General features: G+C 37.9%; 1 protein-coding gene across 1 annotated transcript in view; it reads left to right on the top strand.

Annotated features, from left to right (window-relative positions):
- Window positions 1–20281, top strand: part of RYR2 (ryanodine receptor 2) — a 784036-nt gene that overhangs the window by 211540 nt on the left and 552215 nt on the right. Inside the window, exon 2 of the mRNA XM_055233438.2 lies at window positions 9515–9634. Within this exon, the coding sequence (XP_055089413.1) occupies window positions 9515–9634 (120 nt within the window). The remainder of the gene's footprint in view (window positions 1–9514; window positions 9635–20281) is intronic.

The raw sequence follows: 20281 nt of genomic DNA on the forward strand, positions 1-20281 counted from the left end.
AGGACTGCCTGTATTTTAAACGAATAAATATAGACCAAGTGAAAGTCCAAAAATATTGGCTTCTTTTATTTGGAATTATCTCAGCTTATTCTGTTAGCTACTTATTTGCTTTAAGAAAAAAAAAAATAGCATAGATAACATTTTTTTTGTCCGTATGACATAAATGTCAAAAGTAATGATGGGATAAATGAGATCAACTTGTAAGCACTTATCACCATGCCTGCAACATAATTGGCACTTGATAAATGCAACACATATCTAGAATTTGATCATTTCTCTCTACTTCCACCGCTACCATTCTGGTTTGAGCCATCATCTCCCTCCCTGAATGGTTGCAGTGATCCCCTCTTGGGTAACTCTGCTTCTTCCTTGCCTTTCTACACTCTGCATTTAGTACATGACCCAGTGGCTCCCCATTTCCCCCAATAAAATCCAAAGGTCTTACACTAACATCAAGGCTTTCCATGGTCTGGGCCCATTATCTCTGACCTCATCTCCCACCCACTTCCCCTAGCTTACTCTGCTCTAGCTGTGAATTTTCTGATGATGCTAAGTCCATGCTTTCCTGCCTAGGGTGCTTTCACCAGCTTTCCCTCTCCCTGGATGGCTCCCCCTCCACCGGTGCTCACTCCACCGGGACGGTTATATTGTGGGACGAGTGAAGGCAGGTCACAAGTGTTGTACAAAGAAATAAAACACTTTGGTGGGGTGCTGTGGGTCACACCTGTAATCCCAGCACTTTGGGAGGCCGAGGTGGGCAGATCACTTAAGCCCAGGAGTTCTAGACCAGCCTGGGCAACATGGCGAGACCCTGTCTCCACATTGTCATTTGGTCAATTTCTCATTCCTCAAAGTCTTTGCTCAAAAGTCACCCCCTCAATGAGGCCCTGGCAATTCTGTTCAGAACCTCAACTTCCCCCAGCCTAGTAGCATCTCCGATCCTCTTATACTATTCTTTTCTTTCTTTCCATAGAACTTTTCACCTTCTAAGATTTCCAGTTAGTTTATTTTTTAAAATTCGTCCTCTTCTCTTGCTAGAACGCAGGCCTAATGAGTTCAGGGATCTCTTGCTTATTAGGCCATTTAGCTCTTATAATATTTCCTAGCATGTATTGCATCTGAGTGAATATCTTTTAAATGATGAATGACTATTTGAAAGAAACTGTTGATGTTGTTTGAGAATTGTTCTCCATTCTGTACTGTTCCAGCAAACTTGGCAACAGTGATGGTAGAAATCATGTCTTATTTACTCATCACAAAATTGTCAGAACCCAGTATTCCAGTTCTGGCCTTTCTTCCATAAATATTAGATCTCTGTTCTAAAGAGTTTTTTTTTTTTTTTTTTTTTTTTTTTTTAAGATGGAGTTTTGCTCTTGTCGCCCAGGCCAGAGTGCAATGGCACTCTCTTGGCTCACTGCAACCTCCGCCTCCCGGGTTCAAGTGATTCTCCTGCCTTAGCCTCCTGAGTAGCTGGGATTACAGGCACACACCACCATGCCCAGCTAATTTTTTGTATTTTTAGTAGAGATGGGGTTTCACCATGTTGGCCAGGCTGGTCCCGAACTCCTGACCTCAGTTGATCCACCCGCCTCGGCCTCCCAAAGTGCTGGGATTATAGGCATGAGCCACTGCACCCGGCCAAGAATTTTATAGTCACAGGAAATACACAAAGGAATTCAACTCAACATATATTGACTGAACATTTTCTATGTACAGTTGTCTAAAATGGATAATTAGTAACTTAGGTTTTCACTAAAGCATTTATTTTCATCAAGCCACTGGTTTCCGTGGAGTTTAAGCTGATGTGCTGGAGAGATAACCACAGGATAAGATACATATAGTGAGCTTTCTGAGTTGATGCTAATTATGGAAAAATTCTCAGGACATAACTTAGAGGACCAGTTACACAAAGCCTAAACCTGGAAAAAAATCTCAGAAGACAGGAGGAGTAAGAGTTTAGGGAAAATACTTGGCATGATGTGAGAGATTTTTTTTTTTTAGTGACCAGAGTTATTAAGACTATTTATTGAGTTTTCAAGAGTATAATATATGATGGATTTGTTTAGATTATGTACACAAAGAGCACTGTTGTACTTAAAATAGGGGAAAAAGAAGGTACTGCACTGCTTTTTTCCAGTGATGCACTGGGTTTTATATTGATGCTGTGGATGCTTATGGTACATTAAAATTTGTCACAGCAATAATAGACATGATCGGTAATTTTCCTTCAATGTTGCCCTATTTCCTGGCTGCATGAAACCATGAAATCACTGAATGGGATCATACAATACCAGCTTTGATTGGAAATTAAATAAGATCTTACGTTGGCAGTTCTAAAAAGAGACTCCATCTGTCAGCATGGCAGCACGTATTTATGAATAATCTTAAGGTGGATTGTGATAAGCAATCACTTATTGATTTCATTACATTTGCAGGCACAGTGTTAGACCATAGAGATATACTGGTGAGCAAAACAGATCTTGTTTCTGCTCTCACACAGATCCTGATACTATTGGAACCCATAAAAATGGACAGAATTGGGTCTAAGTAACTGCAAAGAAGTGATTTCTGTCTGCAAGTAACATCACTATCATGGTTTATGAATTCTGTTCCTTGTTATTAAATATCAATGAGGAAATTGATGTGAAACTGGCATGGGGAGATACTAAATAAAATGCATAGGCTCACCCTTGAATGCTTCAAGATGTTTGTATGGAAAGAATGGAGTATCCTTTGTTTGATTCTTATTTGTTGTAATGGAAAGGTAGAAACCCCTCTAAATACCACCCCCTTGTTGGGATCAAATTGGATTAGAGGTCATCTATTTGTCTATTTAATAGATATTTTTTAATTGAGTGCTTCCTGTGAGCCAGCATTCTTACAGGCTTTGGTGATCACCATTAGTAAAAGTGACAAGGTCCTTTCCCTTACAGAACTTGCATTCTAGTGGGGGAGGCTCAGAAAAATTTTAACAAAGCAAATAGCATATAATATAGTGTCAGGTAGTGATAATAAAGGGGAAAAAGTACGACAAGGGACTCAGGGTGATAGGGGCTGCTATTTTAGATAGGGCGACCGTGGAAGTGGTTTTCCGTGTGTGTGACCTCACAGATTTGTGAGCAGCAGTCAAGCTAGCTTTGCTCAGAATTACTAAATGTACAAACACACACACACACATTCACACACACACACACACACACACACACACGAGCATACACATTGGCTTTCCCATAATTCATCCCTCGATATGTCCCCATTATATCCCCCTCTTCCACCGTCACCACCCCTGCTATCCCTAAGCTTTGGGCTTTCTCTGTCTCCTGCTTTCTGTATCTCCTGATTCTTTGAAGGTTTTCTATTTTCTTTCTCTTGTTCTGGGATCAGCCGGTGTACTGTCTGGCCAAGTGTGAGGTCCCTAGGCATCCCTGAATGCCTTATCTACTTTCTTTGCTAACTAAGGCTTGTATATATCTGCATTGTAGCTACAGTTTCTCATTTGGCCAATCATCAGTATGATGATTTGGGGAAGGCAACGTTTCTTCACTATTGAGAAAGATCTCATGTTGAACTTTGTTTTTGAACTGCAATGTCCAAAGTGGGCAATTCAATGAAAGGGTAGTGCTGATTTAGTGGTATTAACTTATTAGAAATTTTGGGCATTGTTTGTTCTTATTCATTCATTCAATTACTATTGATTGAGGCCCTTTTATATACCTGACATTATGCTAGATACTGGGGCTATAATTCTAGGTAAAAACAGACTCAGTTTATTTATTATTATTATTATTTTTTTTTGAGATGGAGTCTTGCTCTTGTCACCCAGGCTGGAGTGCAGTGGCGTGATCTCGGCTCACTGCAACCTCCACCTCCTGGGTTCAAGCAATTCTCCTGCCTCAGTGTCTCGAGTAGCTGGGATTACAGGCACCTACCACCATGCCTGGTTAATTTTTGTATTTTTTTCTTTTTTAGTAGAGATGGGGTTTCACCATATTGGCCAGGCTGGTCTCGAACTCCTGACCTCAGGTGATCCACCTGCCTCGGCCTCCCAAAGTGCTGGGATGTGAGCCACTGTGCCTGGCCCAGACTCAGTTTAATAATCAGACATTAATAATTACACAAATGAATGCATGATGACAATTGAAGAAACTAAAAGAGAAAATACAATGTTATGGGAGCACAAAACAAAAGAATTAATAGCCTGGTGGGTCCAATCTCAACACAGCCTTGAAAGGATGCCTGGGTTGAGATTTGAAAGATGGGTAAGTGTTAACTAGAGAAGAGAGAAAGGGGTTTAATAGTGCATGCAAAAGTCCTGTAGGAGAAAAGGCATGAAGGAAGGTTGGTTGGAGATATTGGGCTGGTGCCAGACCATGCAGTGCAGAGCCTTGTAGGCTGAAGGAGTTTTTTGATTGTTTGTTGAGCGGGATCTTGCTCAGTTGCCCAAGCTGGAGCACAGTAGCACAATCTCGGCTCATGGCAACCTCTGCCTCCCGGGTTCAAGAGATTCTCCTGCCTCAGCCTCCCAAGTAGCTGGGACTAAAGGTGCACACCACTACATCCGGCTAATTTTTGTATTTTCAGTAGAGATGGGGTTTCACCATGTTGGCCAGGCTGGTCTCAATCTCCTGACCTCAAGTGATCCACCCGCCTGGGCCTCCCAAAGTGCTGGGATTACAGGTGTGAGCTACCACGCCTGGCCGGCTCAAGGATTTTTTGGCTTTTATCTTTAGAGCAATTGGAAACCATTGAAGGGTTTTAAGCCAGCACACTGTATAGTACAGATTGATGGTGTGGCTTCAAGCTAAAGCTCCCTGGAAGGGAGTTTGCAGTGTGGAGAACCATTCAGTGGATTTTGAAGATGTCAAAATGAGAGATAATTGTAGCTTGGACTAAGGTGGTGAGAAATTGATGGATTGGAAAAGTATTGATGGAGTAGAATCCACAGGACTTGGTAACTCCAAGGTGGATGTCACCCTTTTGTAAGTGCTTCCATTTATCTAGTTGCTTTTGAGGTTTCTTTTAAGTGGTTGATTATTTATTATTTCATCCAGAATTTGTATAAAGAAAGATCAATAAATTTGTTTCTTCATGTTTGTTTAGTAAAGGGTGAATATTTAAGGGTGCTTTTAGTGCTTATGGGCCAAGGTGAAAAAAATGATGGTCATCATGTGCATTTAAGCACCCAGAAACACTATTGGCACAGACAACCAAAATGCAAAAGCAAGACATACGAATTACAAGTCTGCACGTCAGGGGCTGAATAGCAAAGACTAATTCAGAAGAGGCCTTATGACCCAGGAAGACATACTTTGATTAATATCTTTATTGTCCTGTCAGGTAGGTTAACCCTCTGGATCCCATCAGTATTTGGCAGTGCTGATCTTTATTCTTGAAATAGAAACTATATTGTGTGTGTGTGTGTGTGTGTGTACATGTATGTGTGAGCACGTGTGCATGTACACACCATCCTCATGTACATTTCATATATATATGTTACCTACCAGATGTATTACATATGGATAATAATAAGTAGAAAACACTAAGCTATTTATCAAAACCTCTCAAATGCCTACTCTGCATGCTGTCAGACTACAGTGATTCTGGAGAGGAAGTGTGCTTTGAGATGAATGATGGGGTTAATTAAAGGCAACTGGCAGGTGGCTTGTGAATTGGTGTTTGGTTCATTAAGTGTTCGGTATATTTTACTTTCTGTCCAAAAGGAACATTTTGCTTACTGGAAAGTAAAATAAAAGCAACTCCTGAGTAAACTGGCAAAAGCTTTGATGAGTATGTCAGGTTAGGATGTATCATTCAAAGTTGAACCATGATTGAAAGCTGCAGCTATAGCCTCTCTCCTTGGTGGTGTAGCAGAGCTCTCCTGAACTGAACCGTGATTGAAAGCTGTAGCTATAGCCTCTCTCCTTGGTGGTATAGCAGAGCTCTCCTGAACTTAATGTTGCTTAATTACCATGCACTCCATCATACAATGTTAAGGGACTGGATTGAAGCGAAACTTTGCATAAGTGAGTTGGTCTCATATATTGGATAGGATAGCTTAATATAGTATTTCAATCCATTCCTTTCCCTTAGATGATTGGTACGTCTCACATACTAATGGGCATTTCCACACGAGCTCTAATTTCTGATTTGTCCAAAGTACACAGGCTTATTTTAATATTTGACTGTTTAAAATTGTCTTCAAACTTCTATAGGTTTCCTATATCATATATCAAAAAGATACTCATACCTGGCTGGGCGCAGTGGCTCATGCCTGTAATCCTGGCACTTTGGGAGGCCAAGGTGGGTGGATTGCCTGAGCTCAGGAGTTCGAGACCAGCCTGGGCAACATAGTGAGACCCTGTCTTTACTGAAAATACAAAAAATGAGCAGGGCGTGGTAGCACTTGCCTATAGTCCCAGCTACTTGGGAAGCTGAAGCAGGAGAATCACTTGAACCCAGGAGGCGGAGGTGGCAGTGAGCTGGGATCGTGCAACTGCACTCCAGCCTGGGTAACAGACTGAGACTCTGCCTCAAGAAAAGAAAAGAAAAAAGAAAAGAGAAGAGAAGAAAAGAAACTCATATCTTTTTTAGGATTTATATATTTTCTGAGTTCCTTTCTGGGTCCTAGATCCTCATCTAACAAGCTCTCAAGTGTGGCTCACATTTGAGAGCTTGTTAGAAATGCACAATCAGCCCCACTCAAGAGTTTCCCGATCGGAATCTGCATCTTAGCAGGATCCATGGGCGATAGGATGCACCTTACAGATTGAGAACCACTTTTATAGGTAACATACATGGTAAAATCAATTGAATCTCTAGAAGCAGTGTGGGATGAGATTGCAGACTGAATTATCTGAATCTAATTCAGATGAATTAGGTTTAGTGATCAATTTCTGGAAATATGTCTGATGAGCCCTCTGAGTAACAAGTTACTTTATGCCTCATTTTCCTCATCTAGATATGTGTGGGTCATCTTTATACCACAGGGGTAGAGTGAGGATTAAATAAGTTAATGCCAGGATGGGCATTCACTGTACTTTTGGTAAAGATGGTGTGCCTTCTCTTCTTCCGGGGCTTACTGAGTAAGCTCTGTTACTCCCACTTGTCCCATATGTCTGTGGTTTTGTTTTTACCTCGTCTTGCTGTCTTCTCTTATTCTCTTTCCCAAACTGTCTTTAGTTAGTTGTTAATAATGTATTAAATTGTATTTAGATAGCCTCCGGCATCCAAAAGAGTAAGAGTGTAGTTGCTTACCCAAGAGTGTAGTTTGCATGTCACAGTTAGTTCCATAGGGTAGGTGAGACAAAATAGTAAGAACCTCTGGGGATTTGATAAGGCGTTGAGCACACCAGCACGATTTTTGGTCCTTCTTTTATTACACCACAATATAGCTTTGATCTTGCAGATTATATAAGCTCCAAAGTACTTCATGATTGTTTTTATTATAACCATACTGCACAAGATTTAAATACAGATGTACCCATCCTATGAGAATAATGCTATTTTTTTAGCAAATTATTTTTTAAAGAAAACAAATGAATGTTCACTAGAAATCAGTGAGCACCTGGAGGGTCAGTTAGGAGGTAGTTGTTAAAAATATTGGGCTTTGCCTGTGGCTGGTGCTATAAGCTATGCTATTAAATGTTGGTGCTACCATATAGGAAATAAAGGCAAATACCACCGGGTGCGGTGGCTCACGCCTGTAATCCCAGCACTTTGGGAGGCTGAGGTGGGCGAATCACGAGGTCAGGAGATTGAGACCATCCTGACCAACATGGTGAAACCCCATCTCTATTAAAAATACAAAAATTAGCTGGGTGTGGTGGTGGGTGCCTGTAATCCCAGTTACTCAGGAAAGCCAGGAGAATGGCTTGAACCCAGGAGGCGGAGGTTACGGTGAGCCAAGATCATGCCACTGCACTCCAGCCTGGTGACAGAGGAAGACTCTGTCTCAAAAAAAAAAAAAAAAAAAAAAAAAAAAAAAAAAAGGACATAAAGGCAAATAGAAAGCATTACCAGGATTTTAAATACAAATTAGAGTGGCACCTTTCCAATTTATATAGCATATTCTTTTTTTTTTTTTTGTGAGACAGAGTTTCGCTCTTGTTGCCCAGGCTGGAATACAATGGCACGATCTCAGCTCACTGCAACCTCCGCCTCCCAGGTTCAAGCAATCCTCCTGCCTCAGCCTCCTGAGTAGCTGGGATTACAGGCATATGCCACTACGCCCGGCTAATTTTTGTATTTTTAGTAGAGACGGGGTTTCTCCATGTTGGTCAGGCTGGTCTCAAACTCCCAACCTCAGGTGATCCACCTGCCTCGGCCTCCCAAAGTGCTGGGATTATAGGTGTGAGCCACCGTGCCCGGCCATATAGCATATTCTTTAGGTTAGCTAAAAAAAAAAAAAACTTGCTGTCTGCTTTTGAGTCTTTATTCCCATCACCTCTGCCCTGCCATACCACCTTGGTGAAGGGTTTCTAGAATATACTCGTGTGTCCCTTTTCTCTCTAATTGGAAGCATTGATGATTATATTGCTCTTTTACTACTCTGTTATGTTTTCTTTTGTTTCTTTGAGGTTGAGATGTCAAAACACGTAAATGGTCAGACTTTTTAGGCGCTTGCTATATAGAACCTGTGTTTTCCATTTACTTACTGTGCATTTGGTGCCTTTTGTATGCTAGTCATTATGTAAGGTGCTTTATCGGATTTACTTCATCATTTTAGAAATTCAGTACTTTGCCTCAGATCATATAACCTAGTACATGGTGAGCTGGGATGGGAATCCGAATCTTGCTTGTTCTAAAGTCCATGATTCCTGCAGCACTCCCGCTGCCTGTATTGAGTCATTCTAATTTTCATCTTTCCCCATGTGCAGTTTCTTCAGTAACTTTGCTTAATTAATTGATTGGAAACCTGTTTTGGCTTTCAGAGGACTGAAATAAATTGTCTCTCCATACGTTTTTAAGCAACCCAGGATCCTTTCAGATATGATCAAGCAACTAATGCTTGGTTGAACTAAGATGACTTTTACCATCACTTTGAACTGAGAAAGTTCTGTTATTGACCCGTTTTCTTGTGTGAGTTTTGAAATGACATGTGTGCCTGCTATTAGAATCTGTTCGTTCTTGATGATACTTGGTGTCCTAGAAATGTGTCAGACAGTTTCTTGTTAATTTTGATGACTAAAATAATGATAATAATATGAAAAGCCTGTATTTTACTTTTATTTGTTCAGGTTGCCTCTGGGGATCAGTCAGTACAGTCAGAAAACTACTGATTGCCTTGAATGGCCATAGCTCCCCTTTTCCCCTACCCAGTTGCCTTTTTGCAAATAAAAAGTACGTGAGGGATTGATTCCGTAGGGGTTTCTCTTGGTTGTTTTTTTGACAGTAGTTTTTACATTCGGCACAGATTTTTAAAATGCACTAAAATAATGTTCTTCAAGATCTGATTTGGATTGTGCAGTCATGTCACGTCTCACTTATTTTTCCCTCTCTTTCTGCCCCTTTGCAGGATGATGAAGTGGTTCTGCAGTGCACCGCAACCATCCACAAAGAACAACAGAAGCTATGCTTGGCAGCAGAAGGATTTGGCAACAGACTTTGTTTCTTGGAGTCCACTTCCAATTCCAAGGTGGGATGAAGTCTTTCAAGGCTATTCAAAATGCAAGTTTTACTAGTGGCATTGAAGTTATTTATGAGCTCTCTACTTTTTCTGTGGAACACATACTATATAAATGAAAGGGGTATAACAATGTTTTCCATCTCCATTTTGCTGATTTTTAACTGAGTCTCTCCTGGGTACAAAGAACTAGGGATAAGATTGTTAGCAAGAACACAGAAAGTCCTTGCTCCATGAAGTTTATATTCTAGTAGAAAAGCAAACAAGTAAATAAATGGTATAATTTGAAAACTGATAAGGGCTAGGAAGATTTAATAGATTATTAAGTTTGAAAAGGAACCAATAGTCTTAGGCTCATTATATTTTTTGTAAGATAGACTTTCAATTTTCTATATTAACAAAAAGTCAAAACTCTAAATCCCAGTTCATGTTTAAAATACGTAAACCTGGGTATAGATGCAGTTCATATAGATATATCTGGATTTGACTTTCATTGGTAGAAAATGGGATATGGCTTTTTTTCCTCAAAGTGGTATCTCTTGCATTGATCATAAAGGGGAAAGGACAGAAAGATTGTTGGTAGTAAGTAGTCAGATACTGTAAATTATAGATATACTCTTTGAAATGAGCCCAGCAATATCTTAAGCTACAGAATTTTAAAATCAAAGGCAGAACTAACTTTTTGAGACAACCGCTCCCAGGATATTTATTCTTTTAGGCTGATCTTTGCCTAAAAGAGAATGGTTCATAACATCAGCATAGATTTCCTTGCAGAAATATAAACACTTAAATCTGTTGATATGTTTTGATTAATTATTCCTGATTCCTAATTGTGGATATTTACTGTATGTTCTGTATATGAATGAATTTTCATCTGTGTCTCTGTATTTCAGAAATTAGAAGTTGAGGTTTTGCTTTTAGGAACTATTCACTTTGAGACAGACCCACCTTGTTATTATTAAAAATTAAGGGAGAAATGAAGAATTATCAAGAAGGCATAGTTTTTCATCTCTTTGAATTTCCACATAAAACCAGGAAGAGCTATGAAGAGGGTAAAACTCACAGCTACAGACAATACAGTATCTAAGACAAACTAAGTTGCAAGTTATTCCTACGTATGGTGTCAGTAAATGTATAAGAGGAAGTGCAAGAGAGGCGACATGATTTCTATTGTCTCTGAAAGTCAGTGACAAATCCTTGCTGGAAAGCATGGTTGGCCAATGTGAAAACAGCAACCACTCCAGGCATGGTGGCTCACGCCTGTAGTCCCAGCACTTTGGGATCCAAGGCAGGCGGATCACTTGAGGTCAGGAGTTCAAGACCAGTCTGGCCAACATAGTGAAACCGTGTCTCTGTTAAAAATACAAAAATTAGCTGGGTGTGGTAATGCACACCTGTAATCCCAGCTACTTGGGAGGCTGAGGCACAAGAATCCCTTGAACCCAGGAAGCGAAGATTGCAGTGAGCCAAGATCGCACCACTCCACTCCAGAGTGGGTGACAGAGCAAGATTCTGTCGAAAAGAAAAGAAAAAGAAAGAGAACTAAGAGGGAGCAAAGGAACCATGGCATAGTGAGGTGAGACATTTCTGGAGTAACCTTGGCCCTAGGGACTTTTATAACTAACCATGTAAAGCTCCCTTACAGGTCAAAGTCCTCCTCTGAGGAGAAATTGCAGGGGTGATAGAGGCAAAGGATAGAGAAGGATCAAACCAAAAAAAAAAAAAAAAAAAAAAGAGAGGGGAAGCAGAACCCATAGATTTCATAAGAGGCCATGTTTCAAGTAGTGGGGAGAACCACAGAACAAGGAGCTCTAGAGCTGTAAAGCTAAAAAAAGGCTACACTCTCTCTTCTCCGTAAGAGTATAAGAAAAAGCATTTCAATTTTTGTCTGGACATTCGATGTGCTTGTGTTGCCTGTAGACATTATAATTTTATAATATAATTATGTATAATTTATATATATTAATGGAGTAATCTAATTTATATAATTATAATTATACTTAATATATAATTTATATGTGTATATATTGTTTTATGTATAAAAAGAGAATAAGAAGCAGAATAATATCTACAGGTAATAAAGGTCAACTAGTTAAATAAACTTATAACTATTTAAAAATGAACTAAAAGAAATTTAAAAAATAAGAGACACTATGAAAGAGCAACATACATTCTTAACTCAGAAATAAGATGAGTAGAGAACAGAGATTTGGAAAAGGGAGCTGAATAACAGGCCAGAATTCCAAATTAAAGAAAAACTAATTTTAGACCTGGAGACTGCATGAGAAGGGACACCAGAGCACATAAACCCACAGCTTCACATCTGTGTAGGCCCACGATAATGTGAATTTGAGTCTTAGTTTTTAACAAAGAAGTTTAAAGAGTAAAAAAAAAAATTAAAAAATAGGAAAGAGGTGTCCAGAACAAAGATATAAAGAAAATATTTTCGTACAGCTGTGTTTGTATTTTAAGCTAAGTGTTATTACAAAAAACCAAAAAGTTAACAAAATTAAAGTTTGGAAAGTAAAAAGTTACAATAAGCTAAGGTTAATTTATCATTGAACAAAGAAAATTTTAAAAATAAATTTAGTGCAGCCTAAGTTTACAGCATTTATAAAGTTTGCAGTAGGGTAATGTCCTAGGCCCTCACATTCACCCACCACTCACTCACTGACTCACCAGAGTAACTTCCAGTCCTGCAAGCTCCATTTATTGTAAGGTGTCCTATATAGGTGTACCGTTTTTTACCTTTTACATCACATTTTTACTGTACTTTTTGTATTTTGAGATATGTTTATATAAACAGATACTACTGTGTTACACAGTTGCCTCCAGTATTCAGTATAGTCATGTGCTGTACAGGTTTGTAGCCTATGAGTAATAGGCTATACCATATACACCTAGGTGTATAGGAGGCTGTACCATTTAGGTTTGTATGACATACACGCCATGATGTACACATAATGATAAGATCACCTGATGACACATTTCTAGAATGTGTCCCCATCATTAAGTGATGCATGTCTGTATATATATATATCATCTATGGGTGATGCACACACACACATACACGCACGCACGCACACACCATACACATAAAATGTTTTAAATAAAAGGAAAAATTTCATTTTAAGTAAAAATTTCATTTTAAGTAATTTCATTTCAAGTAAAATGAAATTGTAAGCAAAATTAAGTAAAATACACCTAGGTGTATAGGAGGCTGTACCATTTAGGTTTGTATTACATACACGCCATGATGTACACATAATGATAAGATCACCTGATGACACATTTCTAGAATGTGTCCCCATCATTAAGTGATGCATGTCTGTGTATATATATATATATATAAAATCCATGGGTGATGCGCACACACACGCACACACACACACATACACCATACACATAAAATGTTTAAAATAAAAGGAAAAATTTCCTTTTAAGTAAAAATTTCATTTTAAGTAATTTCATTTTAAGTAAAAACGAAATTATATATTTATAGTATTTTTAATTAAAATATGCATTTTAACAATCTAAGAGAATTGAGGCCAAAGTGTATTGATTATGTAAACAATTATAAGTGAGTTTGACTTACCTACTAAAAGAAGAACTTAAAATTATAAGAATGACTACAAAGCCAAATCTAGCACTATGTATATAAAAACAAAGGCATTCAGAAGCTCTTTAGTTTAATTAGATCCCATTTGTCAATTTTGGCTTTTGTTGCCATTGCTTTTGGTGTTTTAGACATGAAGTCCTTGCCCATGCCTATGTCCTGAATAGTAATGCCTAGGTTTTCTTCTAGGGTTTTTATGGTTTTAGGTCTAACATGTAAGTCTTTAATCCATCTTGAATTAATTTTTGTATAAGGTGTAAGAAAGGGATCCAGTTTCAGCTTTCTACATATGGCTAGCCAGTTTTCCCAGCACCATTTATTAAATAGGGAATCCTTCCCCCGTTGCTTGTTTTTGTCAGGTTTGTCAAAGATCAGATAGTTGTAGATATGCGGCATTATTTCTGAGGGCTCTGTTCTGTTCCATTGATCTATATCTCTGCTTTGGTACCAGTACCATGCTGTTTTGGTTACTGTAGCCTTGTAGTATAGTTTGAAGTCAGGTAGCGTGATGCCTCCGGCTTTGTTCTTTTGGCTTAGGATTGACTTGGTGATGTGGGCTCTTTTTTGGTTCCATATGAACTTTAAAGTAGTTTTTTCCAATTCTGTGAAGAAAGTCATTGGTAGCTTGATGGGGATGGCATTGAATCTATAAATTACCTTGCACAGTATGGCCATTTTCACGATATTGATTCTTCCAACCCATGAGTGTGGAATGTTCTTCCATTTGTTTGTATCCTCTTTTATTTCATTGAGCAGTGGTTTGTACTTCTCCTTGAAGAGGTCCTTCACGTCCCTTGTAAGTTGGATTCCTATATATTTTATTCTCTTTGAAGCAATTGTGAATGGTAGTTCACTCATGATTTGGCTCTCTGTTTGTCTGTGATTGGTGTATAAGAATGCTTGTGATTTTTGTACATTGATTTTGTATCCTGAGACTGCTGAAGTTGCTTATCAGCTTAAGGAGATTTTGGGCTGAGACAATGGGATTTTCTAGATATACAATCATGTCATCTGCAAACAGGGACAATTTGACTTCCTCTTTTCCTAATTGAATACCCTTTATTTCCTTCTCCTGCCTAATTGCCATGGCCAGAACTTCCAACACTATGTTGAATAGGAGTGGTGAGAGAGGGCATCCCTGTCTTGTGCCAGTTTTCAAAGGGAATGCTTCCATTCAGTATGATATTGGCTGTGGGTTTGTCATAGATAGCTCTTATTATTTTGAGATACGTCCCATCAATACCTAATTTATTGAGAGTTTTTGGCATGAAGGGTTGTTGAATTTTGTCAAAGGCCTTTTCTGCATCTATTGAGATAATCATGTGGTTTTTGTCTTTGGTTCTGTTTATATGCTGGATTACATTTATTGATTTGCGTATGTTGAACCAGCCTTGCATCCCAGGGATGAAGCCCACTTGATCATGGTGGATAAGCTTTTTGATGTGCTGCTGGATTGGGTTTGCCAGTATTTTATTCTGCACAGTAAAAGAAACTACCATCAGAGTGAACAGGCAACCTACAAAATGGGAGAAAATTTTCACAACCTACTCATCTGACAAAGGGCTAATATCCAGAATCTACAATGAACTCAAACAAATTTACAAGAAAAAAACAAACAACCCCATCAAAAAGTGGGTGAAGTACATGAACAGACACTTCTCAAAAGAAGACATTTATGCAGCCAAAAAACATATGCAAAAATGCTCATCATCACCGGCCATCAGAGAAATGCAAATCAAAACCACAATGAGATACCATCTCACTCCAGTTAGAATGGCCATCATTAAAAAGTCAGGAAACAACAGGTGCTGGAGAGGATGTGGAGAAATAGGAACACTTTTACACTGTTGGTGGGACTGTAAACTAGTTCAACCATTGTGGAAGTCAGTGTGGCGATTCCTCAGGGATCTCGAAGTAGAAATACCATTTGACCCAGCCATCCCATTACTGGGTATATACCCAAAGGACTATAAATCATGCTGCTATAAAGACACATGCACACGTGTGTTTATTGCGGCACTATTCACAATAGCAAAGACTTGGAACCAACCCAAATGTCCAGCAACGATAGACTGGATTAAGAAAATGTGGCACATATACACCATGGAATACTATGCAGCCATAAAAAAATGACGAGTTCATGTCCTTTGTAGGGACATGGATTAAACTGGAAATCATCATTCTCAGTAAACTATCGCAAGGACAAAAAACCAAATACCGCGTGTTCTCACTCATAGGTGGGAATTGAACAGTGAGAACACATGGACACAGGAAGGGGAACATCACACTCCGGGGACTGTTGTGGGGTTGGGGGAGAGGGGAGGGATAGCATTAGGAGATACACCTAATGCTAAATGACGAGTTAATGGGTGCAGCACACCAACATGGCACATGTATACATATGTAACAAACCTGCACATTGTGCACACGTACCCTAAAACTTAAAGTACAATAAAAAAGAAAAATAAAAAAAAATAAAAACAAAGGCATTCAGAAAGGGAAAAATAAAAGGATAGACAAGGATATACCAAGAAGTGCAAATAAAAAGAAAGCAGATGTCTTTATCTCATTATTTGACAAGGCATAATTTAGACTAAAAATCTTGGACAAAGAAGGATTTTTTTAATCATGCTAAATGGTACACTTCTCAATGAAGACAAAGTAGTTTCATGACCCTAATAACAGATGCAACTTTTACAAAGTAGAAACCTCAGAAGTTGCAAAGCGCAACATATAAACATACCAATAATAAGAGACGTAACACACTTCAACTTGAAAAAAATAAGTAAAATGCTTAGTACAATCAATAAGGTTGCCCTTATAGAGATATGTCAAAATCTGAACCTCAAAAATAGAATATACCTTTCTTTAAAGTTCACATACCATATTAAAGAATATTGACAATATTTTAGGCCACAAAGAAAGCCTCGGTAAGTTCCAAAGAATAGGAATAATACAAATATAACTATAAAGAAACTAGAGGTTAATTTTTTAAAAAGCAAAACCAAAATCAGCCCCCTAAAAAATAAAAACCACACCAAAGACCTTTCTATCTGAAAATTAAAATGTACACTATTAATTAAATTTTGGGTCAAAGGCAAAATAAAATTGAAGAGTTTCTTGAACATCATGATAATGAACATGTGATGTTTTAGAATGCCTGGAATATAGCTAAAGAAGTTATCAGAATAAAATCTATAGCATTAAATGCATATATTAATATTTTATTGTATTTTTTTGAGACAGAGTCTCTCTCTGTTGCCCAGGCTGGAGCGTGGTGGCGTGAACTCGGCTAACTGAAACCTCCACCTCCCACATTCAAGCAATTCTCCTTTCTCAGCCTCCCGAGTTGCTGAGATTACAAACTCCCACGACCATGCCTGGCTAGTTTTTATATTTTTCGTAGAGACGGGGTTTTGCCATGTTGGCCAGGCTGGTCTAGAACACCTGACCTCAGGTGGTCTGCCTGCCTCAGCCTCCCAAAGTGCTGGGATTACAAGTGTGAGCCACCATGCCTGGCCTAAATGCATATATTATTAAAAATGAAAATTTAAAATCAATGAATTAAACAACCAGATAAAAACTGAGAGAAGAACAACAAAGCAAAATAAAGCAACAACATGGTATTAATAAAGATAAGAAAGAAATTGCTGAGTTAATTCTGAAAATTGGCCCTTTGAAAAAAATCATCAACATAAACAAACCATGAATTAATCTAATCAAGGATAAAGGGAGTACAAATATTCAATTACTAGAAGTTACATATGAGTTGGAAGGGGATAATGATCCAAAAAGGAAATTAAGTCATAAGGGACCATTTGTCTAACTACATACAAGTGAATTTTAAAATCTTCACGAAATGAATAATTTCAAGAAAATAAAAATTTACCACATTAAGTTCAAACAGACCAATTATCATAAAATAAATAGTGTGGTAGAAGTATTCCCTGACAAGACACGCACCAAGTTCGGATACTCCCTACTTAACTATGTTCCTTAAATTATTCCAAAGCATAATAAAAGAAGGAAAACTTTCAAATTTATTTTGTCAAGTAAATGTAATTTAAATTTCAAAATTAAGAAAAAATTTTTTGCAAAGGTAATTTAGAGATCGATTTCAGTTTTATTGATACAGAAATTTTCTGAGATAAAATATCTTAAATAAACCAATGTTGCATTAAAATCTTTATCATGACCAGTGAAGGTTATTCCAGGAATCCAAGAATAGCTCAATACTATAAATCAATTAATATAATTCTTCATATTAGGAAAGGAGAAAAATCCTTTGAACTTACTCATAGGGAAAAGGCACTGAACAAAATTTAAATTCTATTTATGTTTAAAAAATAATAAAATACCTCCTTAACATTATTTTTTAAGCGCGTGTGCACACACACACTTCAGTTCAAAATCAGCACTTTCTTTAATGTAGTACACTAGCAGTTAAAGTCAGGGGTAAGTCAAGGATGTCCAGTATGCCCTCTGCAATACATGCCTGTGTTGGAGGTATGAGCCGATGTGGTTAGACACTGAAGATCAGACATGAAGAGGTAAAACTATTTCTAAATGTAGATGATTTGATTATATACCTAAAATTCCCAAAAATTAATCAGTGGAAAAGCTACTACAGGAGTGGATTGATGAGAGAAATCCATAATGTAGCAGGTTATAAAATCAATGGCCACATAACCTGGCAACGTAGCGAGATGCCGTGTCTCTATAAAACTAAAAAATTAGGTGAGGTTTGGTCTCTAAAGACCTGACCCTGTCTCTACAAAAATTTAAAAATTAGCTGGGTCTGGTGGCATGTGCCTGTGGTCCCAGCTACTCAGGAGGCTGAAGCAGGAGGATTGCTTGAGCCTGACAGTTGGAGGCTGCAGTGAGCCGAGATCGTGCCACTGCATTGCAGCCTGGGTGACAGAGTGAGACCCTGTCTCAAAATAAGTAACTAAATAAATAAACAAAAAATGATAGCCTTAGGCCAACCGTTAACCAATATAAAGTCATTAAACCTTAACACTATGTTTATTTGCTATTTTTGATATTACTAATGTATTTATTATGTTTTTATCATGTATTACACTTGCTAACAAATTAATTTCCTATATGTGTGTTACATCAGTAAATTTTTGAGGATCATAGATTTGAAGTGCTGTTTCTGTTTTTCTTTGTGGATTTTTTTGTTGTTGTTGTTTTGTTTGTTTGAGTCAGGATCTGGCTCTTTAGCCCAGGCTAGAGTGAAGTTGCATGATCTCGGCTCACTGTAGCATCTGCCTTCTGGGCTCAAGCAGTCTTCCCACCTTAGCCTTCCAGGTATCTAGGACTACAGGCACACACTACTATGCCCAGCTAATTTTTGTATTTTTGTATATATATATATATATATATATATTTTTTTTTTTTTTTTTTTTTTGTAGAGATAGGGTTTCACTGTGTTGCCCAGGCTGGTCTTGAAGACCTGGGCTCAAGCGATCTTCCTGCCTCAGCCTCCCAAAGTGCTGAGATTACAGCTGTCAGCCGCCGTACCTGCCTGGGAATTTTTTTAAAGCTCAAATTGGATAAGAGGGTTATAGGAATATATTCATCTATCACATAGAAAAGAATATGTGCTCAGTCCCAGGAAATAGAAAATATGTTACCTTATTTACATTGTTTTAATTAAAGCTTTTAAAAATCCGATTAACTCTGGGAGAGAGTAGGATAGAATAAAACAATTTCTGAGTAGGAGATAAGCGAATACAATTTGTATTCCTGAGAGCTGGTGTTAAATTTTTGCAACCCGGTTTTACTCTGGGGCAGACCTTTTTAAAAGGAAACACCCACAGTCTGTATGAATTTGATTCTCGTGTGGATAGTACAGACTTAAGCACTGAACATGGTCTGAGCAGGCTCGCTTTGCTACTTACCAGCAATTATAGTGGAAAATCATACTCCTGGACATAGCAGCTCTGTAATAACAGCCACTGTCAGAACTTATTAGGGAATTGCTCTTTGTTTCTCCTTTTCATTTATAATCACTTTATAATCAGTAAAATATTTGATTAAGTGGAATAACTGCCAGTTAAGCTAATGTTCCTTTGATAATATTTGGGTTATTCTAGGGTTTTAAGTTGAATTAGATCAAGAAACAATTCATAATTGGTGTTCAGTGGTTACACTCAGGCATATTTAATATATGAGCAGGTTTTAAATAAATGCTATATGTTTTTTTCATAGAGCAGAATAACTTTAATCCACTGAAATGGATCAAACTAGTTTGAGTTTCCTCTTCAAGGACTGAGGATGTTTAAACAATGATCATAAGAAGAATGGGCTAAATAAAACTGCCTTTACACTTTTCTGAAGGATTGCTATAGTATTTGGCTTGACAGTTTCACTGGGGACTAATTTATTTGGCTTTTCATGTTCATGACAGGCTGCAGTTTATAATAATAAGCAATGGTTAACACAAAATCATTTTATAAGACTCTCTATACTGCTGAGTCTCACCTTGTTCAGATGATCTAAAACTCATGACAATAAGTACTTAAAAAATAATTACATATCTAATTTTATACTAAATTAAATTCTGCTGATTGCACCACTGTACTCCAGCCTAGGCAACAGAGTGAGATCTGTCTCAACCAATAAATCATTAAATCGATTAATTAAATCTCAAATTCTACTGGATTATTAAGCAGTGATAGTTTTTAAGTGTTTGAGAATGATTATTATAGAAATTTTTAATTGAGCAAAAAATTTCGCAAAACCGGGAAAGATTTTAGCATCATTACACAAGGTTGAATCTCATGCAACACCAGGATTTCATAGGAGCACAGTTTTATACAGATGGGGACCATCGTTTTATGCAGATGTGACAACTGAATCAATAGTCGTGCAGTGCTGCCCCTACAAAAGGGACATTCATTAAAAAATAGTAAAAGCCATTCTTATTTAATTATCTCACTGCTCCAAGCATAGTTTTCTGGTATTCATCATCATGGACTCTGGATAGAGGTAGTAAGAGGATCTTTAAGATTTGTTTCATCTAATATTTCAATTAT

The sequence above is a fragment of the Symphalangus syndactylus genome, chromosome 19, assembly GCF_028878055.3.
Source record: "Symphalangus syndactylus isolate Jambi chromosome 19, NHGRI_mSymSyn1-v2.1_pri, whole genome shotgun sequence".
Lineage (NCBI taxonomy): Eukaryota > Metazoa > Chordata > Mammalia > Primates > Hylobatidae > Symphalangus > Symphalangus syndactylus.